Genomic DNA, 24,860 nt, shown 5'->3' on the forward strand with positions numbered 1-24,860 from the left:
TAAAGAAGTAAGTAAAGTTTTAATGGGAAGTCTTTATATCAGTACAGTCTCTAAAAATGTTTACATTTCTGAACTGACTTAGTATTTCCATGTAAAAATATGTAAAATTTTCTAGCAGGGCAGCCTAAAACATTTTACCTCTGAGCTTCTTACTGCACAAAAATAACTTAACCTGTATTCTAGAGCTGCAAAAAAGCCACACGTTTCATCAAGTCATCACATGACACACTGCAGTCGTATAGATGCTTACATTTATATATAGTATGTGAATATGTACAGACTAGACCCCCCCGACAAAAGAAACAAGTATAAAGTGTAACTGACTAAAACCTCTTCAAAATACCCTCTCACTGATGTATTAGACAGAGATAAATAAATGAGGAAGTGATCAAACTCCAGTCGTCAATGTGAAAACCATTGTCTATTAATTGATTAGTTCCTGGTTAAAAGAAGCAACTTAAAAGGAGTTAAAACACAGAATTTGTACAGATACACAAGTGAGAAAGTGTGAAATAAAGATAGAAAACGAACAAACACACGACCTAGAACACATCTTTTTCACCCTGGAGGCGGAGCTTGAAGGAAGGCACGACAAAGGAGGGTTTCAGTCTTCAGAGTTACTTCAGTGAGGTCCTGGGAGCCTCCTTCCACCCGTTTGTAGTGAAGGCAGCCCGAGCGGAGGCGGGCTCGGACGCTCGGAGTTGAGTGGTGGAGCCGGGCTTTGGGCTGGACGGGTTCTGAAGGAGCGTCACTGCAGCTGGACTCGGTACGCACAGATGAGGAGCTTCACCTGAAGGATGGAGTGTAGAGAAACATTTAAAACGGGAAAGAAAACATGTTTTTCCTCAATTTCCTTTCATTAAATGGCTCCAAAGAGCCTGAAACAGCTAAACTGTGAAAAAAACAACTTTAACCAAATGTTTGAGCAAATTGAGGTTCACCCCTCTGCAGCCTCCAGGTGGGCCTGACCAGGCAAAACTGAACGGATTCTGTGGCAACTTTTAAAGTTCAGCTCAAATCAAGATACATTTTCAAAGTTGTGGAGCTTGCCTGGTTCTGCTGTTACACTGTAGAGTCCCAGGTGTTTGACTAACATACTTCACCACTTTACTAATAAAAAAGAAGGCTTTTGGAAAAAAAAAATAAACACTGAACCCCTTTAGTTTGGATCTCTATTAAAATCCTCGGGTGAGCTGCAAACATTTTCTACATGAAAACACCTAATTTTGTTTATGCAAACTCACTGTTTTCAGAAAAATGTATGCAAGTTTGAACTCATGAACAGGAAAAGCATTAAGAAATCCAGATTAATTTTTTTGTATTTAGAAATGTGTTTGTGTAAGTCACCTTGGCTGTTGGAGCTTCTGCTAGACGAATGAAGAGTTTGTTGATTCCTGGAACTGGGCTGAAGGAGTAAATAAAGTGACTATCCTGTTAAAAAAAAAACATCCATTATAATGACAAAAAATTACAACAATCGAGGACTTGTTTGTTGAAATATTTACTCCTAATTATTATTTCTTTTAGAAAAATGAAGAGTCTTCTGCTGAACTGACCAGGAAAATGGGCAGCTGGAACTTGTCGTTGAGCACCACGGCGTGAACGCTGCACGGGCCACACAGCCTGGCTGTGATCTCATTGAGGAAGTTGGCATGGAAGATGAAGAGAAGGATGCCTGAACCTGGAACACCAGTAAAGGACAGAGGCATTGTGGGAAACGAGCAGATGACCTATTTTACGCTCATAAGAGCAAAACAGCACTAGATTTAAAGTCACCTAAGACTTTAATCAGGGGTGTCAAACTCCATCCCACAAGGGGCCAAAATCCAAAACACACCTTAGGTCATGGGCCGAACAGGATAAACATTTATTGAACACTCTAAAACTACTTTTTTTTTTTTTTTAAATGACTATGAACTAAATATATAGCATTACCAGTGATAAAGCTAGTGTGAATGCTGTAAGCTGAATTTGGCCGCTGAAGATGCTGAAATTGATAGCTGAAAACGCTGAAATATTAGCTAAATGCCAAACTAACCTTAAAAAAAACAAACAAAAAAACCCTTAGGTTAGCCAAGCAGCTAGCATGTACCTGAAAAAAATGGCTAAACTTGGAAATATCCTAAAAAACTGAAACAAGCCTAAATTAGCCAAAAGAGCTAGCATGTAGTTGAAACATCACCTAAACTCCAAAATAGCCTAAACAAATCTTAGTAAATGCCAAAATAGTCCAACTAATCTAGCAAAATGACAATTTTTAAAACGTTAAAACCGTAACTTTTTAACATATTTATGAATAATGAAAAGGCAGGAATATTACTCCAGAGAAAAATAAAAAAAATCAACCTAAACCTTAAATAACTTTCAATATTTGACCCTCCATAAAAATATATTTTGTCAAAATTAAACAAGACAGAAATGAGCGCAAGATAACATCGGGTCAATAATAACAATAACATAAAATGATCTGGAGGGCCGAATATAATTACCTGGAGGGCCGGATCCGGCCCCCGGGCCTCGACTTTTACACATGTGACTTAAATGCCCATTTGCTTTTTTGGATCTTAGCAGTGAAAAGAGTTTGCTCTAAATAATAATTGAATGTTGACCCAGCAGGAACTTGTTTTCTGTACAGAATAGTTACCAGACAGTTTGGACTTTAACTACATAGAAAAACTTTTACTTTCAGGCTGTGGTTGTGCCTTGAAGCCAAACTCCAGGGAAAAGTCCGGCCCTTCACAGAGCCTGTGACAGGCTAAAGGGAAGACGGGCTCCAGCAGCACCAGGCGGGATTCAAAGTACGCTCGGATGGTTTCCTCTGCGACGCTGGACAGCCTAACATGAGGAAGGATATGCAGAATTTTTTTTAAAACTACATCAGTAAAAAAAACAAATCTAGCTGATTGTTTGGGACTTCACTTACACATTGATGTGTTCCTTTACAAGGTCAAACACCACCAGGTTGTTGCTGACTTTGGCGAAATACAAGGCTGTGTTCTTGTGCTTAGACTGGATGTTGCAGTCAGCTCCATACTCCAGCAGGAGGCGCACTATGTCAGTGTTACCTCTTTTGCATGCCTGAAATAAAGATGATTTGGTTTGATTACTGTTTATGTAATAGAAGAAACCTAAATAGCAGAGCAGCTTATTTTGGTCTGGATCTTCAAATTTCTCAAGAAGAAACAACTTAAAGGGTAAATGTTTATTTTGTGAGCAACATTATTAAGGAATTAGTTGAGTAAATATTTACCTTCATTAGTGCCGTTTCTCCTCCCAGTGTCTGAGCATTGACATAGGAGCCAGCCTCCAGGAGGATTGCAACAGTTGTCAAGAAATTCTATTATTAGAGGGAAAAAAGCATGAATAAAAATCTGTCCTTCATGTCAAAATATGTATTAGGTCTTCTGCTGCAATGATGCTGAAACCATCAGAGCTGCAGACACTGAAGTTCTCCGGAGTACAAGACCTTTTCAGCCGCGTGCATCAGCGCCGTGGTCCCGTTCTTCTGTCTGGCGTTCACCCTCACCCCCTTTTTGATTAACAACCTGAGGATGTCGTCTTGGCCCCCCGCTGCTGCCAGCATGCACAGCGACATGCCACTGACGTCCTGTGAAAAATAAAGACAACTGTGGAACTGAACAAAAAAACAGGGACGAATATTTATGGCTCGATTAAGAACTTCAGGTAAACTGGTTTGGATTTTCTACCCATATCAATCTAACGCTTTGATGCTTTTAATTTTAGTAACCCTTGTGATATTTTAGGCATGTTTATATTAAAAGTGGGGTCATCTGGACCCAACAAGACAGCATGCAGAACTTTTTTTTGATTCTCACTGGTGTGCATGGCAGACATGAAATCCTTCCCAACCTTCATCCGCTTTGTCATGGGATGGATAACATGTCAATCTAAGGCTGGGGTCATCTGGACCCCATAAGAAAGCGCAATGTTAAAATAAGTCAGTTTTTAAATAAAACAAAGTGTGAGTTAAATTTTAGGCTGAACAAGTAAAAACAGTTAGTGACAGAAGACATTTCTTTTTGTGTCAATTTCAAGCATTTTATCCAATTTCAGTAAATTAATGAAACAGCAACTTCTTCACTCTGTCCATGAGGCTTAAATTCCACAAGCTTTTTTTTTTCTTTAAAAAATCTTTGGAGAAGTTTGGCTTTAGAACAGCAATGAAGTCTGACACTTACTTAAACTTGAACATCAACTAAAGATAAAAAAGGTAATACAGAGTTTTTAAACGTATGTTTCATATGAATAACCCTGACTGGAAAATGTTTAACTCATTTTTATAGTCCCAACAAACCCTGTTGATTAACCTAAATAAATTAATTAAAAAAAATACCAGCTGTGTGTCCAAATATTTTGGGATTCTGTTACTCCATCACCCTCTAACCATGTATTTTAATTAGATGACTACAAATAAAAAAAACCCTGCTCTATGCCCATTAAATTTAGCATAACTTCTATTTATAATCAATAATTTCTAATTATGGGGTACTTCGGGCTTAAAGAAGCTTTTTTGATACTTTTTTTGGGGGGGGGGGGTTGTGCAAGATTTACTTCAAATCTTTTCATTCATGGTGTTAGCAATTAAAAAAATGTTGCTCTGAACAGAAACCATGTCTATTTCCTTTTACAATTCATGCAAGAGAAATGACCATGGTGGTAAAAAATACATGAAAGTTTCATTATAGAGAGAGTTTTATGTTGAAAACCTCATTGTCACCATCTTCTTTTAAAAACAAATTTAGGATATTAAGGTTATTTCATAAAGCTAAAGTAAATCTATAAAGCGAAATATTTATATTGTATTATTACTTTTCTATTCCAAGAATATTGCACAATTCACTTTAAACATTACCAAAATGTAAACAACAAAGGCAATTGCAGTAATTCTCTAATCATTTTAATAATACATATAGTTAAAAAATGTGTTAAAATTTTATGTAAATCAAGCATGTCAACCAGTTTAAACAGGTGAATTATTTGTAAAAAACATTTTCAAACAGTAAGTTAAGTAGTAATTTATTGTACAAGCAAAGGTTTGGGTTCCGTACAATACTTGAAAATATGCATTTATTGAAGGAAACAGATCTTAAACAGAATAAGCATCAATGTGTGCTCACAAAGTAGCAAAATACTTGTAGAAAAAAAGGATGACCTTTGCAACACATTGAAACAGGGGCATTTCAATTATAGTACAAAAGCAAAAATACTTAAAAAAAAAAAAAAAGTCAGTCTTAAAGAACTTAATTTGAAAGTCTGTTGCAAACATCCAAAACTAACTTCTTGGATGCAGGATAAACACTGGTTAGATATTTCAGTTTAAAATGAAAAGAGCTAGTTAAATTAAATTATTTCCTTTGCTGTCGATTCTTAAAAGAACTACAAAAAGGCTCAATGCTAACAAGTTAAACATCCTACTGAGTAACAGTCCATATTCTCTACAGGTCTCACTAAACATCCAGTGTAAAAACAAAACCTGGCAAAAAGAATCTTGAAACTAAAAAGACTAATACTTCATTCATTCATTCATCTTCTTGTCCGCTTTTTCCCTTTCGGGGTCGCAGGGGTGCCGGAGCCTAACCCTACTGATGGGCGAAGGCGGGGTTTACCCCGGACAGGTCGCCAGTCTGTCGCAGGGCAGACTTCATGGTAAAAAAAATAGAAAACCTAAGATTATCCAAAAAATAAAAAGAAGAAATACTATAATAGCAAATCTGCCATTTGTTACAATAGAGGCAACAGTCTGAATCTTTAACAGGGATTTAGAAATCAACGCCTGTAACTTGCTAATTTCTACCACCTCATATGATATAACAACTTTGGCATAAATGAGACTGAAGAGTTTGGGCCAGGTAATTTACCCAACGTCCACTCCCATGGTCAAACATAGTCATTAAAACATCTTTACGTCTAGAAAGCCCTCAGAAGAGTTTAACGAAAGGTCAATTTCCTCAATCCCTATGGGTAACAAATGAGATGCAACCTAAGGTCATATACGTGGAAAGACAGATGAGCAGATACTAATACAGCCATAATGCTTTGAAAGGAGCACAATATAAATAAGTATTATTGATAAATAAATAAAAACAAAACTGACGACACAGAATATATCCCTCAGGTTTCATGGTATGCAAACAAATCCAACAAATTGAAGTGTTCCAGATACTCAGTAGTGCTTACAAGACGATTGGTAATATAAAAATAAAATCAGACAAACTGGATCCATATTTAAAAACAAACAAACAAAAACATTTTTTTTACATCCAAAAGAAAGTACATTAGGTCATTAACACTGCAGCTTACAAGATAAACAAGTTACTGGCCAAATCAAAAGTATAACAGGCTACTTGGGTTTAACCTTTGGAAATTATACAACACCAGTCATTTCAAATAAAAAGGTTCGCTGGTAGATTTGTTTTTGTCTTTAACGTCTATAAATGCTACAGTAATTATTAAAGAAGGAAAAACTGTAATTGTAGATATTGTACAGAATTACAGCAAGTTCAGTTTAGTTACAAGAGGGGAAAACTTCCACCAAACAGATGTAGTGTTTCTGTTTAGAAGTGTGATGCCTAGTTCAGACTGAATTCTTCAAACCATTGTGAGAGCAGACTTGAGAATATCATGACCAGAAATCTTAGCCAACATGAAGTGAGATTCACATTTATAATTTGATCATATACCTTTACACAGTTGGGTTGAAATGGTCAAATGAACTGAAAGCATCCAATGCTTTTGTATGTAAAAATACTTAATCTGAACAAACTTAAAGAAATTAAATGTGTTTATTTTCCAACTGTAATAATGTATAAGAATACTATAAATAATGGGGGTAGAAAAACAGAATTTCAACATGATGGAATACTTTAAACAGTATATTTAGAGACTAGTATAGCTGTCAGAAAATAATATCTAAGCTGGTATCTAAGACAAATATCAATTTAGAATCCAGGGTTCACTTTGGAACAGTACAAATGTGTTTCTCTTGAACCTCTAGTCACAGGCCTCTTGAGTCTTTCCAAATATTTTTGAAACTGTAATGTTTTTCCAGTAGTGTTCTGTTAATCTTCACTCAATGTTTACAGGGACAGATATACAGGGCCATCCCAGTCCGTATCTATCTGAGTGTCTGGTTCTTGTGGTGTACTTGGTTTAGATGCAATATCATGACCTCTCCTTTTCAAAGACTGAATTGAGTTATGTACGAAATATTTCACCTCCCTCCATGTTCTGGTGCTCAGTGCTGGTTCAGCCGCTAAACAAGCATCACAATCCTTCTTCCCTGGAACTTTAACAAGTTTACTAAAGTCTCCAAGTTGTCGCTTCACAGCTGCTTGTTCATCCTCGTTCCACAACCTTTTGCTCCTCTTTTGAGTCTTGACAGTTGGGTTGACTTGACTTTCTGGGGAGCACATCTGTTTGTTTTCTTGGACCACTAGTGTACTGTCAGAAGCACAAGGGGTATGAATTGACGGAACAACCTGTGCAACCGTTGGTGTCCTGTGTGGGTTTGTGGGATAAGCTGGGGTGTTTGAATGGTTCAGAGATGTAAATGGAGACACAAATGGTCTACATCTGTCATTTAGAGTTGAGAAGCTATTGATGGGCATCGATGCACTTGAAACATTTAGGTCTGTGTATGTAGGAACCATTGAAGTACTTGGGGGATTAAATGTAGTGAAAGAAGGAATCATTGGTGAATGTGTAATGTCATGTGGGCTATACAAAGGTGGTGGTAATAAACACGATGTGTTCTGTGTGTATAAAGAAGACATTGACAGACTTCCACCATTCTCTGGTGCGTAAACAGACATTAGGGAATCAGTGGTGTTATGTGGGGTAAATGTAGGGACCACTTGATTATCAGTTGAATTCAGGGGAGTGAAGCTCGACAACAATGACTGATTTGTATGTAACATGTCAATATTGGTGGAACACATGGATGAATAACTTGAGGTCATGTCATGGGAAAATGGTAGTGATTCTCTTAAATTAGGCAATGAAACTGCTATACAACAGTTTGGACTTTCACTCAGTTGATCTGGATTCACTGTTGTCATGGTAAAGATGCTTGTTTCCTCTGTCACTTCGTTGGTGTTTTGGACAGCAGCTTTCGGACTCTTTGGGTTTGAAACATCTACCGTCTTGTCAGGCTTTTGTTGGTTCTTTCTCCTCCGTAGTGTTTGTAGTGTGTTGTGGATGTAGTTTTTGACATCAGTCCAAGATCTTTGTTCAAGATCTGGTTCAGCAGCTATGCAAGCATTGCATTCTTTTTTGCCTGGAACTTTCATACTTGAGATAAATTCACTCAAGTAATGTTTTACAGCAGCCTGTTCCTTCTCACTCCAAGGTCTTCTTTTGAGAGGTTTCCGTCCTGTGCCTAAACATACAAAAAGTTAAACATTCATTAGTCCCAACGTGACGTCAAAATGTATACTATGAATGAAGAAGTTCCACAGTTCGCAAAAACACAAATACACTTAAAAACAGGATGCAATAGGTATACATTTGAATCTCTTCTAAAGTCTCTTTAGATCTTATCAATCTAGTACAGCCCACAATATAGCTAAACAGAGAAATACACATAAAAGCACAAAGACTTAAATGATCATGGAGGTATTTACCCTCTTTTGTAGTATTTGCTGGACTTGATGGTCGTGTTCGATCCATTTTCAGAAGTAGTTTACTCAGTTCCTCTAGCTGGGATGTATTTTGTGAAAGAATGTGACATTCTTGGCTGCTCCTTCCCACAATCTTTGAAACGTCATCCAATTCACTTTCCCTGAGGCTCATAAGCTGCCAGCAGGTGGCAACTTGGTCCCTTAATGAAGATGAAAGTAGTGCTTCCGGGTTTTTAACGCCACACTCCACGGCAGACCTTCTAAAACAATCTAATCCTCTAATGAAGGATGGACCTTCAGTCCTAGCAAACAGGTATGGGTTTGTTTTTGACACACCTGCTTGATCTCTACTTTCAACAAGTAAGTCAAGTGATGAAGCCATCCTGTCCGTTAGCAAAACTAACATGTTCCTTCCATATTGACCTTCAAGTTCTAGTCTTGTAAAAGTGGAACCAAGTGCTTCTTCGAGTTTAGTGATTTTTCTGACTTGATCTGCAGAGGGTATAAATGTGCCTTTGATCTTTCTCTGAGCATATGTCTGAAGGAGGAGTCTCCCAATGTTTCCCACCCTTCCCCTGTTGAAGAGACACACATCAGCTAAAGTGGCTTCACAGAGTTTTTTCCAAGTTGACATGCTTGGACTTTCTTTCAGGTCTTTGGTTGCTGAATCCTGTTCTGAGGTAATAAATTTGTGGAGTTTCACCAAATCTTCTGTAACAGTTGATTTATCAATTTCCACTTTCTTAACTTCTTGTTTCACAGACTGTATAATTACTTTACGAGAAAAAGACTCGTTCCATTTTGTATCAAGAAGCTGTATGAATGTTTTCACTTCATCTTCTGTTTTGCGGTCTTCTGTCATGCGACTTTCTCCAAAAGCGATTTCTGCCGCTCGTTTTAAAGAGTAGCCAATCTTAGTGACAAGGGAAATGGTTTTGAACTTACTGGAACTAGGGTCAAACCCACCAACCCTTTTGACCCCTTCAACAGCCAATTCAAACCTAGATGGTAGACATACTTCATGCAAATACTTAACACTCTTATCAAGTTCGTTTACAGCGAGCACAAATCTACCCAATTCTCTCATCTTTTGTGCAATATAAGAAAACTGGGACTTGTCATTAGCATATTTTACAGACAGTGCATTGCCATATTTACAGATTAGAGGGTCTGTTCTGATATGTCTGGAGATTTCATCTTGGTGCATGACGTTGATGATTTCATTGCATGTTTCAGTTAAGAAATCGGACACTGGAAGCAGTCCAGAAGCAAATTCTTTTTCCTTGGTTGTTTTTGAGTTTTCAGAACTTTTAACTTCTTTTGAAACCTTACATGATCGTTCATGACGCCACAAATCTGTATTGCGATACAATGCAAAACAAAACTGGCAAGGTAGAAAGTCACGGACGGATGAGATGGGTTTCTCCAGATGCATCTTGGGCACAATTTCTTCTTTATCATCTTCGAGAACGTGGGGCAGCTCAAAATTCCCTTTGTTCCGAATTTGATCAAGCAGTTTTTGTCTGACTTTGGAACCTTTGGGCAAGCGTATTGCATTGGAAACATCAGTTTCTTCTGAATGTTTCTGTTCTAAATGCTTTGCCAGTTGTTTAAAAGCCATTTTGCAATACAAGCAAACATGTTTTTTCCATGATCTACCTTTTTCTTTTTTTGCTTTGGAAGGCTTTGTATAAAGAACTTTTTTGCGTGTCCTTAGACTTGTTCTCGTTGGTTGTTGGATTTGCATTGTTTTTCTTGGTCGAAGTGATGGTTTTTTAATCCCTTCTTTGCCTGACTGGGAAAATTCCTGGTTTGTGCCACATGATTTACCTATAATTACATGTTCTGCTTTTTCATCTAATTTATTGGCTGCACCAGGAGACATTTCTTTGTCTGTCGTGTCCTCTTCTCGTCCATCATCTTCTTTTCTTATGATCTCTTTGTCCTCTTTGGTCCAACACTTATTGGTTGATAAAACACCAAAGGATTTTTCTTCTACAGTTTTCGGATCGTTTTTTTCTTGGCTTTCATGTGTGCTGGGTAAGTTCTCTGCTTTGTATTTTGCATTGCTTCCAGTTTGGTTGTTTTCATTGCTCTTCTTCATTGATTGCTCAGAACAGCTTGGCATACTGTTAATGTTTTGTGGGACACCTAAATCTAGTGAGATATTCTCTTTAGCTTCTGAAGCAACATCTTCTTTTCTTGCACAATCAAGGTTAGAGGTGAATGTCAGAGCGTCACTTGAGCCTTGCTCTTCAGTCGAGCTCTTCTCTCCTTCAAATGCCTTCCTCTCACCAATAGCACAATCCTGTAAAAGAACAAGTATATGTAAGACTCATTTCTAAACCCAGACCCTGGACTTCAAGGGGGATAAAATCTTTTATATAGTATATATATTTTTTCTAAAATATTTTTTCTTTTTGAAGTTTTTATACTAATAATTTTGTGTATTTGCACATTTTTAAATAGCTTTTATAGCACGTTAAGCACCTTGGCAATGCCCCTCTGCAACCCAGGTTCCTTCAAACGAAGGGTCAAAGTTATGACTACACATTTTTCTTTAACTCAATGTCTGCTTTAAAAAAAAGAACACATTTAAAAACTCCGTACAAAAACCACATGTGACCCATTCAAGAGCGATTAATGGCTTTATTGGATCAAGCAGAGTTTTAACATATAATTGTCTGACCAAATAGTCATGGGATGATGGATGAGATCTAGAACATGAAACGACCATCATGAGCATCACCTACATGCACGGACTTCGATATACAAATATATTTTAACATAATATTGAAGAAATTTGGGCTTGTAGAGCAGTTTAGCATCAGAATAAATCGATAGACTTCTTTAATGCATTCAGAATAAGGTAAAATGAAAAAATGGAAACACTTAAAACAGTGTCCTACTGTTTACATATTTGAATCTTCCCAATGTTTTGCGCTAAAATGAGTAATGGATGATACAGGTTCTAATATACTTCATGTACCTGCTTTAAAGGGCTTTCTTGTCCACAAACTTCCTGCGTTGAAAAATTCACTGAAAAGAGAGATGAAAGCTGTTAATTTCAAAAACTAACAATGTAATTGTATAAAGTGCAAAATTTTTTACAGTTAAAATGTCAATAGCAGCCACTACATACAACATCAAAAACAATAAACTTCATTACAAAATACATTTTCATGTAATAGCATAAACAAAAATCAGATTCTTAAAATTGTATTTATTTTTCAATGCCAACGTGAATAAAACAACATTTAAAGATTAACCAAGTAATAGAGGAATAGTTAAGACATTGAATAATTAAAACCAAAAAGAGATTTCACTAACTTGAGACACTTGCAGCTGTTATCTTATAAACATATTCACACCAAACACAATTCCCGTATTAAAACCGCCCTACCGTGTTTTGACTAGGGGTGTAACGGATCACAGAACTTACGGTTCAGATCGTGTCATGGTTTTAGGGTCATGGTTCAGATCATTTTTTGGATCATTAAAAAGTAAAAATTAAAAAAAACATCAGCAAAAAACAAGCTCAAAGCCTAAAATAGATTTTTGGAAAACCTTCAAAACAAATATTTAATAATATGAGCCAATGGAGGCCCATTTATAAAAACAAAACATCTTTAAACTTTGAACACAAACAAAATGCTAAAACATGCATTTTCTGATTACATTTACATGTCTTTAGACAAAATCTACAAAAACTGAGAGAAAAGAATGCTTAAAATAGTGTTGAAACCCAAATCTATCTGGAGTACTCCTTAAAATGCTGATGTCCAAAATAAATCATACACAAATCAGTTAAAATTAAACTTAAAATATTTTTTTGGCATTAATTGTTTAGTTGAAACTAACTCTGGGAACATTTAAATATTTAAAATAATTGTTATACGTAAAAGAAGGCTCTACCGTGCCCACTTTTCCTGGCAATTTATGATCGTTTTGGCTTGTCATACCATTGTCCCCTGACATGCACACGTCCATGTTACGGAGCAGCGGCTTTCTCCTCTGCGGGACAGCTGCTGCTATGGTGGATCTTAACTGGGAGATTTTCTGAACCCAGAACAGAGACGTGTACCGATGCTTCAGCTCTTAAAATTAATAACCTGATATTTCACCATTCGGGTCCTCCATGATGAAGTCGAGAAAAGTTTTTGACTGGAGCTCCTCCCATATGCAGCAGAAGCTTCAAGTTATCACACTTTTGGAGAACTGTCGAGCAGCTACTTCAGCGCTTGTTAAAACAAAGAGGATTTATATGAATTTGACGCGAATTGCATTCGATGTGAACAGACAATTAATTTCAATTATGCAAACCCGAGGTGTGTGCACATGCGGGGGTGGTCCGAAGTACATGCATGTGTCGAACTGTGGCCTGTGATCGGTACGGATCAGGGATTATCTGTGATCTGTTACACACCTAGTTTTGACTGCGTGAAATTCCCCTCTAAATATGTGCTTAAAAACGTAACACCCCTAATGCAAATTTGCCAGTGGGAGGAGCTAGCATTGAACCCTTTAACACTAGAGCTTCAGCTCAAGTGTACTGTAACTCTTCTGTTAACGCAATTCATGTAATTCAGGCGGATTCTGAAGCGGAGTCTTGTGCTGATATGCAACACTTTACAGTAAGAATGTGGTTTTGCTAGAGAAAAGGGATTTTTTTGCTAACACTTTACATTAGTAAAATGTTAGTGCAAAGTCAATATGAAAACCAGCTTTTCTCAGCGTCGGAATCAGCTGATTCATGTTGATAGCATAAACGGTTGAAGATCTACAAGTCAAAGAGCATGTTATTTAGGTATTGTTGGCGACATCTCCAAGGTTAAAGGGTTAACAGCCTCATTGCTATGTTATTGTAGACATGGATGATGTTAAGGGTAGCTTGGGTTTATTTAAATTGGAGAGATTGATAGAGACACTGGACCAACATTAAATCCCAACTATTTACAAAAGCAAATCTAAGCTAAGAACGCTAAAAAACATTTTCTTTTGCTTTTACATTTTAATTAAATATTATATTTCCTTTACTTAAAGTAGAAAAATCTTCATATAGTATGATGGAAATATTTAGCAACGGAAACAACATTGAGGTTGCAAGAAAGGAAAGACTAAACACTTACAGTATAAATGTTGACTTTGCAAATAAAAAGTGAATAAATAAAATAAAAAACACATACCTTTAGTTTGTTGGGTAGACAAATGTCCTTTGAAGGCGTGACAAACATCTTGAAGTCTTGAGTTTGAAGATCATAAACATACAAATCTGTGGCTGTGGATCTTGAAGGTGTCTAAGCAGTTTGTTTTCCAGAGAAAGTTCTGGCTCACAAGTTATTTTTTCATATTTACTACTAATAAATGCTTTTAGCACTATCAAGTTTCCAAAAATTAAAGGATATTTTTTAAACTAGTATTGTTGTTTTTTTAATGTCCAATCCTTTAAATTTCTATTTTTATTTCTATCATCAGGATGACAACAGCTCCACTGACCCTGGTCATAAATAAACATGCATTCTAGCATGTTCCACGGTAATCACTCCCACAAAAACACAACAGGGGCAACCAAGGTGCAAGCTGTAAAAATGTGCAATTGTGAGCTCAGAATTGGAAGCTCTGAAAGATTTAATTTTTTGTCTAAGTCAAAGCAAAAAAGAATAAAATAAACTAAGTGGGAAAGCTAATGTTAGACACGTTTAAAAATACAATAATTTCTTACCAAATAGTTTTTCCAAAAAGATGGCACGTACCTCTTGCTCAAGATTGTAGTCCTCTTTGGAATTCAGCGCCAACTTGACAGCCATGTAGTCGCCACTTTTCACAGCATCTCGCAACTCACCTGACAAGGCCCAAGTAAAGCAGAGTTAAGTTCAAACTCGAAAGCTCCAGAACTTCAGAAATGAGACTAAGAAGTAGAACACTCTTATTTTAAGTGGAGGTCCATGTATACAGAAGAAAAAAAATGATTGTTAGTGCAGAACGTCCAAACACTCACTTGGTGATAGTGGTGGACCTGACAAGATCTCATCTTCTCCATTCAGATGCTTCTGGAAGTCATCCAGAGTCATCCAGTCTAGGTTCAGATCCATTCCTAGACTCAAAGTGGCTTGACTTTTGTCTGCAACAAGAAAAGATGAAGAACAGTCATTAGGTAGACACTGCATTTAGTAAAAGCCTTTGCTTTTTCTGAAACAAAGATAGAAATCTCTAAAGCTAAAGCTGCATTAGATGAGAAATGACAAAGAGGCATTTGTAAGATGCTAAAGTACCCGTTCTGTCTGTGCCTTCTGCTGGGTCTTGAGTTTCATCACATGCTGAGTAGAGTCTGGGCTCACTGTCCTCTGCTCTCCTTCTCCTGTCATCAGCCGGGGTTCTCTTCTCCCAGGCTGGACGCTGTGGTTCTTCTGACCTATCTTTCCGCTCCCGGGAATCGTCTCCAGGCCGCGATTTTCCAGTAAATTCTTCGTCCCGCTCATCACTGTCGAGGCTGAAGCCGTAACTCTGCCCAGGTCTAGAAACTGGAGGTAGAGCAAATCAGACAGGCACTCAAGTCTCATAAAAGCTCTTCTTAGATTTTTATATTTGTGGGGTTAACTTTACAATTTTAAAGCATAGAAAAACTACTGTTCCCTCATTTATTGCAGTGCTACCTTCTAAAAACAACCCAGAATAGCATGAATAGAGTAAAAAAGGATTCTAGATGTTTAAAAGCAGAAAATCCCTCACTACACCATTTACACTATTTTCTCAGACAGATATGAGCATTTTCACGTTTGAAAAATAAGTCCAGGATTATAGAATAAAGGCGAAGATCTGATCTCGATAGAAGATTTATGTAAATTTAGCAAACTGAACACATTCTGTACAGGAGATTTGGAAGGCAGATTGATTGACAAGGTCAGCAGCCAATCACGACACAGAACACAGTTCACTTAAAAAAAGAAAAAAGGAGACAGCAATAAAACGAGGGAACACTTTTGTAAAATGAAATGGCTACAGTCACTCTTATTCAAGAACAACGTTCTGCATCCGATTTTACTGCAAAAAAACAAAAGAGGACACTGGTAGACAACAGTGTACACATCAGTTTGCAGTTGTAATAGAATAATGTGCAGAGAGGGGAGCAGTGACAAATCAGTTCAACACTTCCGTGGGTTTTCCTCAGGACAGAGCGATTATCAATTCATTTAATAACCTAATTGACTTCCACAGGAACAGACCCACTAAAGCTACCATTGAGATGACCTGAGTCAAGACTAGATAATGATTTGAACAAGCTTGCTAATAGTGAGTTCAAAATAAAAAACTAAATAGATCATTATGAATAGATCTTTGCTTGAATTAATTAAATACATTAACTGATTTTCTTTGAAATGATTATCTTGTTTTTTGTTCAAGTCTAAAAACACCTTATTTAGTCATAAAAAGTTCCATCTTTAAGTTTAAATCTTTATCCTTGTTCTAAATCTGCTATACAGATGTATGGGGTCACCGGGATGCTGGAGCCTATCCCTATCACATTCACACCAGAGGGATGATTTAGAGTCACCAATTAACCTACGAAGCGCGCTTTTGGACCATGTGTGCACGAGAAGAAAAAAAACATACACACTTCTCAAAAAGGTTCCAGCCGGGATTTGAACCAGGACTTTCTCACTGTGTGAGGTGAGAGTGCTAACCGCTACACCACTGCAGCCTGTTTAAATCATGCTAAAACAGTCTCGATGACCAAACAAAACTGGTAATCCAAAAAGAAAATAGGAAAAAATATTTTAAGTGAACAATATTGCAAATAAGAATTTGACGGCAAAAAATTGTCAATTTTTTTAAATTTATTTTTAAGCTCTGGGTTAAAATGAAAAACTGTGAGACAGGGTGAGGAGGACTGAGAGATGTTGATGATCTATTGTCATGGTACACCTCCCAAAAAAGTCAAACTCCGTTCTAAAATGACAGACTACAACTGACACTAAATCGTCCCATGGTTTTATCCATGTGCCTCAGCAGATTTTCAGAACGAGTGCATGTCAGACTTACCCTCTGACTGCTTGGTCCTTTCAGTCTTCTCAGGCTCTGCTTTCTGAGAAAGAGGCTCTTTGGATGCTTTGGGATTCTTCTCAATCTTTCCTATCAACTAACATAAAAAAACATTTTGTTAAGAAACCTGAGGGCCTCATAAGCACATTTTTAAAGCATAAAGAAAAGCGGTACCTTTGTGGGTTTGCTGGTGCTCTTCTCTGCGCTGGAGGTCGGCGGCCTGCGGGGAGCTCGGTCCTTTGCCTCACAGTTTAACAGGAACTTCTCAAACAGGTTAGTTGAGCCACTAGCATCCTTCTGCCCCAGCATGTCCTCTTTGCTCGTTTCCTCCTCTTTAGTCTTGGGGGTGGCTGCAGCGGTGACCGAGGACGAGGAGGAGGAGGAGGATGTTGAGGAAGAAGGGACTTTTGGCTGAATGGAGGAGCTCTCGCTCCCTTTGCTTTTGGACTTCTTATGTAGGGTGGAGCCATCGCTGGAGTCTGACTGCGGCGCATTATCATCTTTGCTTTTAGAAGTGAGGTTTTTGATTTTTTGGAGGGTGCCTTCCTTTAGGGTGCTCTCTGGCTTTTTATTCTTCCTGTCTTGAACAAAATCTTTGATGCCCTGAAGCCTAACTTCACACTTACCCTTCTTTAATTTGGACTTTTCCTCTGCAGCAGTCTTGTCAAATGCTTTTGTTGAAGTTTCTGTCGATGCCGGTTCCTCTAGTTGTGACTCTGAAGGGCCTTCACTAAGATCATCTGCTAATGGAGCAGTGATCTCATCTTCAGACGTTTCAATTTTTCTTTCCTTCTTTCCTTTCTTTTTCTTCCCTTCCTCTAATTTCTCCCTCTTTTGCTTTCCTTCGCCCTTTTCTTTGTCCTTCTTGTGCTTTTTAAAGGGAAGAGACTCGTCCTCCTCGTCAGAGTCTGCAACCCGCTTCTTTAATACAGTCTTTTTCTCCTTCGTAAAAGCAGGCGGGGTCAGCACGCTCTCCTCTTCATCATCTGTGTCTGGTGCAGGAAGAGGTTTAAGTTCCTCTCTACGTTTGTCTTTTTTCTTCTTCTTTTTCTCCTTCAACTGGGTTTCTTCGTCCTCGTCTTGAATCTTCTTCTTTTTCTTCTTCTTCTTGATGGGCGCATCAGTGGGACGGTCTTTGTCACTGTCGCTCTCTGAGTCTGCATCGAACAGCTCACTCTTGGACGGCAGCGGTTTCTGTTCAGACAGTAGAACATTGTCAAAATGTCGATCTCTAGTCATTTCCTCCAAATTTTTCATTAAACACAAAGTCCAGAACTGTTCCAGCTGCTTTATATTCAGAACTAAAACTGCCTCCAGCATGAATCTTACCAAAATGTGGATCAAACATAAAATAATTTGAAGATAATTCTTCTGTGTTCTGAATTGGAACAAGTGACTAAAGTTTTTGAGTACCTCAATAATTGCTGTGCAAACTGTTAAACAAGTGCAATGCAAAAAGATCCTGACACTGTGGATTACTGCCAGGTAAAACCCGATAAGGAAAGCTTTTTAACCCTTTAAGTTTATAATTTATGCTTTATTTGGATTTTAATTTGTATGTTTTTATTTATGTATATGTTATGTCGTTGACATTTGGACCTCAAGTCTGTAATAACTTTCTATTGTAATTAAAAGTGCAATTTGTAACCAGCTAACTAGTGTAGTGAACAGTACAACCCAACTTACCACACTCTTCTTTACCTCCGATTCTTTCTTGGCTTTCGCTTCAGTTAAATGCTTCTTGAAAGTCAGGAGGACCTCCCGACAATCCTCCAGGTGAGCCTCTGGCTCCCAGGTGTCGTCGTCAGAGCAGTAATTCTTCCAACGCACTCTATAAAGCACTTCACCCTGGATACAAACAAAACCATGTGATCATTAGGAACGTCTCTCCAAAGCTAGTGCTCACCATCTGACCACAAAGAACTTCCAAAAAAAAAACACGACTTATATATTTAAAATAACGCATGCTCTCATTGTAATCGTTGCAGCTGATTATGATAATTGAAAACTTAGTTAAGCGTCATTTTAGACAAAAAGACAGACTAGTGGAAAATAAAATGTTTAATAAGTAGTGTATTACTCTTTCAATAGCTGTATTTTTTGCAAAAACTAAAAAATCTCCATTAGTACTGAAAGACTGACTCCAATTAAAATTTTGCTTTTTGTGTTTTCAACATGTTCGTGTGGCATTTTCATTTGATAATGGACATAAATAATGAACATCATGCTTAAAATCGCCTTTCTGAGTATTTATTTTAATCGTTGTAAAGCAGGAGCACATGAAAAAATGGCCTTGAAAAAAAGCATGTAGCTGTAATGTAGAAGCTACAATTGTTAGGCCACAAGCTCCCTGCTCCGCTCTACTCTGATGCATCCACTTCTAGACAAATAGATCCATGCACATCTTTTCTTCCTTCATCTGAGCTGGCATCTGACTCAAAACTGTACGGCTGGATAGCTCTAATATTGCTTTGCATTTTTGTTGCATCGCTAATGTCAGGTTGGGAGCGTGAGGGGCTGTAAACTAGTCAGAAATGGCAAAAAAAAAGCTCTCATTATGGATGATGGGAAGGGGAAGCAGGCTTACTCTGCACCAACAGTCCAACCCACAATTCAGAAGTAAATTTGTACATAACTCCTGATGCTCTGAAGAAACTATGTCTAAGAAAATGACAGTTTAAAAAAAAAACTGGCTAAATACAGCATTGTCATAATTAAAATTTCACTAGTAACACTCTTACAATAGATCAGACTTTTCAAGGACATTTTGTAAAACAAATAAATAAAAATATTTCAATATGATCTGAATTTCCCAATACACAATAGGTACAGCAACCATCTTAATTAGATTTATCTATGCATACTTTGATGTTTATTGCTTGAAATAAATCAAACTGTATAATGATGATCATGCAAAATGAATGTCACAAAATAACTCATTCACTCAACTGGGTTGAACACAGTTAAGGGTTAAAAGAGGTGCTTTTAAAAAGAAAAGGTGCAATTTCCACTTGAAATTTTTAATCTATTCAGAACACATTTAAGATGCAAATATTCAGACACAAAAGTTATTGTAAAGCTAACTAAAATTCAATATTACTATTGCTTAAGAGGCTTTAATATAGCCAAAAAAAAACAAAACAAAAAAAACAATACATTTTCATCTACTTTCATGCCTTTTAGCTTATTATTTAGCTGGATATTTTGTCAAAGCACAGTGGAAAGAATGCATAATTTAATAAATTGTTAAGATGAAAGATCATATTTGAGTAACAATTTCGAGAAAGAAGCATGGTAGACGCACACAGAAACTGGCCGAACGTCTGATTTTGGTCACAAAAAGTGATTGAAAATAGTGCTCCCTTTGCTCCACTGCTTCACTTTCTGTGGTGCCACTTCAGATGTCAGCAATACATATGAAATCTGTGATAATTTGTGCAAACGTGGCCCATTCGAGCTTTGTTAGTCTGGATTTAGGAGGAATATCCCAGTGGGGCTGCATGGCTGTCAGGCGATGCTGCAACAAACGTTGAAAAAATACTGAGCACATAACAAAGTGCGCTATGAAAGTATATATTGTGCAATTGCAGTTAAAGCATTTTAAAATGCACGTGAATAAACTGTTTGTTGTTTTTTTAAACGCAAGAAGAAACTTAAGGTGGGTTAATGAAAAAAATGCTAGCATGCTAATATATTATTTTTGAATCTAACACTGGCGTTGCTAACAGCATCAAGTAGTCCCGCGTGCGGTGGAACTACCATTAATTAATTAATATAGTTATAATAACTAGCTACTTTAGTATGAACCATTGTGTGAATTTACAGTGCAGACCCCGTCCTTGTCCTTAGCGAGGGGGAAATCGAGCGGACATCATGGAAGAAGTTATGCAGAAAAGGAAGGGACGAGAAGCGACCACCAACGAAAACCACTTTTACATATTTCAGTTATTAAACTGTGAGCAATCATACGCATCCGACTGTACAAGTGTCGTCGGTGAGCTATGTGCAAGAAAAATAAGGGAGAAAAAACTAATAAATAAAAAAAACAATAAACCGCTGTTTGTTGTAAGCTAGCTGGACAGCTACTTTAGCTGCTAGCTTTACCTCTTCCACTCGCATGTCTATGATCCTTTCCACTTCGTACACATCTTCTTCTTCGTCCTGTTCGCTGTCCGCGGGCTCGACTTTGTTGGTTTCAGCCGCCATGGCTGCTGGGCTTTAAGAGTTTCTATTTTTCACGCTATTTTCGTATTCGACACTCAACGGGCCGCAATGTTGAGAGGTAAAAAGACACCGCACCTGGCGGCACTGTGTGCTCCGCTCTCTGCAGCTCCTCAGTGGGCTGTACCCAAGCCAACGAGCTACCGCCCATCCTCCTAATGCTGCGTTCAAGTGCTGGCTTCGACTGCTGAGCCTCAAATCATACTCACTTTTATTTTCAATTTACCTCCTTACTCTATGTTAGTAAACATGTTTTTGTTACATTTAGGAAAAGTTTTTATGTCAAACGAGCTCCGACAACATAAAATTTATTTTTTTTCTACAGTACAACTGCACAAATTTTCCGTAATCTTTAAATATTTGATATAAATTCGTTAAAGTATGAGAGGAAAATAATTTTTCACAAAATACTCTTACTCACAATTTTACTACTTTATTCTCGTAAGATGTTGACTCTGCTCTCTCATCCTTTTACAATTTTATTCCCATTTCTTATTTTTTCTTTATTTAATGGTGGCCCTAATACTTCCTCTTCCGTTTTACTAGAGTGGCCAAAGATTTCGAGGTTTCCTAAAGTGATCATGTAAATTCTGTACTGTACAGCCAACACAAGGGAAAAGCTTAATAATTAACATTTATACCTTTATTTTATTGAAAGGACAATTTGTAAATTTAACACAATAGTATCTTACATTCTCATGTAGTTGAATTTATTTCAAGGCAAATAAAAGATATGGACGAATAAAACATAACTGGAAAATAAGAGCAACATTTATAGAACATAAAAACGGGTGACAAACATTTTTTTCAACCCTAAAATTAAGAACAGTTGATACTTAAAAGGAATTTTCACAAAGAGAAAGTAACTGCTCCTGTCCAAAGCTACAATAGCTGCAACAACTCATATATTAGCAAGTTACTGGTTTTTGCCTTGGAATTACAAATCAGAGCGACGTCTCTGATAATTGGTGAAAACACAAGTTTCAGGACCTACAATACTTCCAAATATAAATAATTGTGCATCTTGAAGGCTGTAAAAACATCTTCTCAATCAAACGCCAAAAATGATTTTAAGATCAGCCAGGGAGAGTTTGGAGACGGCATTTCCTGTTCCTGAGAGGACATTCTGGGCAAGCTCCTTCTTTCTTGTTTGCAGGATGGAAATCTTCTCCTCCACTGTGCCTTCACAAACAAACCTGATGGCATACAAAAAAAAATAAATAAAAAAAATCCAAAGTTTTCATTTTATGTTAAGAAATATATTTTCAATGTTAAATCAGTGAAAGTCCCACTCCAATCATCTTTTGATCTAGTGTAAAGTCGTTCCCAGTGATCTTTTAATTATTTTAAGCTTAAATAAAAAATGTTTTCTAGGATATAGTCTCTGCAGAGCAGCAGGAGTTCATTAGAAGATCACCTCTGAGATGTGGCGCAGAGTAAGCCTACCCTTACTTCCTGTCATCCATCTGTTAATACCCTCTCCTGCTAGCTTACAGCCCCTCACACCACCAACCTAACTTTACCGGGGCAGATGTCAGCTCAGATGAGGGGAAACAAAGACGTACATGGATCTATTTGACGTATCAGAATGGAGCAGAGCAGCGAGCTTGTGACCTGCCGAGGATATCTTCTACTAGTATGCCATTTTTCAAAAAGCATTTTTCCATCTGCTTCCGATTAACAATAATTTGAATGAAGAAAATACTCAGAAATGCAATTTCAAGCTTGAAAAACTTTATACATGTCCTCCATCAGAAAATGCCACAATTAGATGTTAAATAACCAAAAACACAATTTTCATCAGTGGGTCTTTAAATATTCATTGACAAACTAATAACAAAAAAATGTTATTTTAAGAAATTGGTGACATTTTCATCTAAATCTTGTACTCAAGATGATCTTGACTATATGCAGGGGCACCGAAAAGGGGGGTAAAAGTGGCTGATTCTAGGGGCCCACAGAGTCCCCTTATGCAATTTTGCCACTGTGTTTGGGGGGCCCTATACAAATTATATTCGTGGGCCCAAAATCCCTAGCAGCGCCCCTGACTATATGACCTATCATGGCACTAAGCAACACCTCACAACTACACTGGTAGGACTGTCAAAATACTATACAATAATAATTTATTCAATTTTCAATTCAAATGTTACAAATTGATTTGAACCACAGTTCGATGCATCATCAGTTTTGTATTTATTTCTATTCAAAAGCATTTTGTGTTATTAAAAAAGATGTGTAGTGATTTAGGCTGAAAATTGTAGGCATGGAAGTGCTAAAACTGTGTGTTTTTTTTAGTAATAACTAAAAGCATTTTTTGTGAAAATACAAGACATCATTATAAATTAAAATCAATTGATGACTAGACTTATCAATGATTAAAAAAGAACCACTTCAATGTTAAGTTTTTTAACATGATCTTGGGGCGTTTTTCTGATAATGGATGTCATATATTACAAAAATGAAAGTCAAAATTGCCTCTCTGAGTATTTCTTTATTCAAATTGTTGTAAATCCGGAGCAGACAAAGCATCCAGCTTCAAACTCTTAATAGGGAAGGAAGGCGGAGTTACTCCGCACCAATGGTCACGCCCTCAACTCAGAGGTGAATTTCTAATGAACTGCTGCCAGTTTGAAGAAATTATGCCTTAAAAAACAAATACATTTTCTTTCATTTTGGCTAAAAACGGCATGATTATGTAATTAGAAGGCCACTGGGAACGATTTGACAATAAGGAAAAAAAGGATTGGAGTGGGACTTTAAAAGTAAAACTACAGATGTTTTTTAATCCAGCCCCCTTCATTACAGGAAATCCTAGTCCTTGTGGTGATGGAACAGTGTCTACAGGTGAGTTACCTGTGAATGGTGACATCTCTGCTTTGTCCAACTCTATAGATCCGATCACAAGCCTGATCCTCTAGAGCAGGGTTCCTGTTAGAATATTCAAAAGGTAAATGTCATTTGGAGTTATAGCTTGATAAATATAACACATGTTATTTTAACCATTAGCTTTAATAGTTAAAGTGGAAAATCTCCACTCAGAAGCAGAGGAGGCTTCAGCTCTTGGGAGTCTCACCAGTGCATATCAATGAGAAAGAGGTGATTTCCTCCAACCAAGTTGAGTCCCACGCCTCCAGCACAAAGAGAAACCAGCATCACCTTCAACAAAGAGAAAAAAACATAAATGTAAGGAATATTTTATCCCCATTTCCAATAGCTGATAAGTGAGAGACGTACTTGAGGCCCTTTAGGGTTTGTGTTGAAATCCTCCACCAGATCCATGCGGCGTTTCGGGTTGACAGATCCATCGATTACTCCGAATGTCAAGCCCATCTGCCTCAGGTGAACTGCAACAATGCTGAGCATGCTTGTCCACTGTGACACGATCACACTGAAAGAGCCAAGAAAGGGTAAACACTTGTGTGAATTTTGAATATGCAGGAATAAAAGAATCACGCTTTTCTTTTTTTAGTCTGCAAACAAACAAAAAAAACTATAACTTGCAGGTTTTCAGAGCTGCTATAGTCATTCATGTCTTTCAAGAGTAAAACAAAACAAAAAAAAAATAAATAAAAAATCAGCTTTTACAGCTTTTAAACTGCCTCTTGCTTCAAAAATGCAAATAACAGGCAGACACTAGAGGTAAAAAAAATGTTAAAGTTATCAAAGTTATAATTAGTGCTTGCATCTGATTAATTTTTTGGTGCGATTAATGAATTCTGACATGTAAATAATTAATTGATTTCAATCGCAGTGATTTTTAACCTATGATTGCTGTTAAAAGCCTCTTTTTGAGGTATTCTATTTAAGTTTGTGACATTGTGAAGCATTAAAAGATAAAAAAAACTAAAAAGATGGCCTTATTTTTTTTAATAATAACATTTTCAAAACTTTACTTTGACACCACTGAGGGGTCATTTTTTTTCCAAATCTTGAACAAAAAAGAAAAAAAAAACCACC

At 37.2% G+C, this 24,860-nt stretch overlaps 2 protein-coding genes across 5 annotated transcripts in view; both read right to left on the bottom strand.

Annotated features, from left to right (window-relative positions):
- On the bottom strand, nt 1-21,230 carry mphosph8 (M-phase phosphoprotein 8). Of its 4 annotated transcripts, none has more exons than XM_024286049.2 (14): nt 20,784-21,074; nt 18,381-18,527; nt 16,854-17,873; nt 16,680-16,776; nt 14,912-15,160; nt 14,638-14,760; nt 14,393-14,481; nt 3,467-3,607; nt 3,251-3,337; nt 2,924-3,078; nt 2,684-2,835; nt 1,557-1,681; nt 1,348-1,431; nt 1-790 (listed from the first exon to the last, which is right to left on the bottom strand). In XM_024286049.2, the coding sequence occupies exons 1-14, from the start codon at nt 20,883-20,885 to the stop codon at nt 749-751; spliced, it is 2,613 nt and encodes an 870-aa protein (XP_024141817.1). In that variant the 5' UTR covers nt 20,886-21,074; the 3' UTR covers nt 1-748. The 4 variants fall into 4 exon arrangements, with proteins under 4 accessions (XP_024141817.1, XP_024141816.1, XP_024141814.1 ...); XM_024286048.2 differs by having other exon boundaries at nt 18,366-18,527; nt 20,784-21,072; XM_024286046.2 differs by lacking the exons at nt 1-790; nt 1,348-1,431; nt 1,557-1,681; ... (2 more) ...; nt 3,251-3,337; nt 3,467-3,607 and adding exons at nt 5,021-8,398; nt 8,643-10,947 and having other exon boundaries at nt 20,784-21,230.
- A 291-nt stretch (nt 21,231-21,521) lies between these two features.
- ttf2 (transcription termination factor, RNA polymerase II) overlaps nt 21,522-24,860 on the bottom strand; it is a 15,199-nt gene continuing 11,860 nt past the window's right edge. The window contains exons 20-23 of the mRNA XM_024286044.1: nt 24,138-24,291; nt 23,977-24,059; nt 23,757-23,831; nt 21,522-22,096 (exon numbers count right to left, since the gene is read on the bottom strand). Coding sequence (XP_024141812.1) covers nt 21,952-22,096; nt 23,757-23,831; nt 23,977-24,059; nt 24,138-24,291 — 457 coding nt within the window. The 3' untranslated portion in view covers nt 21,522-21,951. The remainder of the gene's footprint in view (nt 22,097-23,756; nt 23,832-23,976; nt 24,060-24,137; nt 24,292-24,860) is intronic.

The sequence above is a fragment of the Oryzias melastigma genome, linkage group LG21 (assembly GCF_002922805.2).
Source record: "Oryzias melastigma strain HK-1 linkage group LG21, ASM292280v2, whole genome shotgun sequence".
NCBI classification, from domain to species: Eukaryota; Metazoa; Chordata; class Actinopteri; order Beloniformes; family Adrianichthyidae; genus Oryzias; species Oryzias melastigma.

Bases quoted from the DNA above. Each gene is read 5' to 3' on its own strand.
- mphosph8 (XM_024286045.2), bottom strand. From the start codon at position 20,885: ATGGCGGCTGAAACCAACAAAGTCGAGCCCGCGGACAGCGAACAGGAC. The intron at 15,161-16,679 runs GTAAGTCTGACA...CTCTACCTCCAG, and splicing joins AAGGACCAAGCAGTCAGAGG to TTTCTAGACCTGGGCAGAGT. The intron at 10,948-14,392 runs GTACGTGCCATC...GTTCTTTTACAG, and splicing joins ACTACAATCTTGAGCAAGAG to GATTGTGCTATTGGTGAGAG.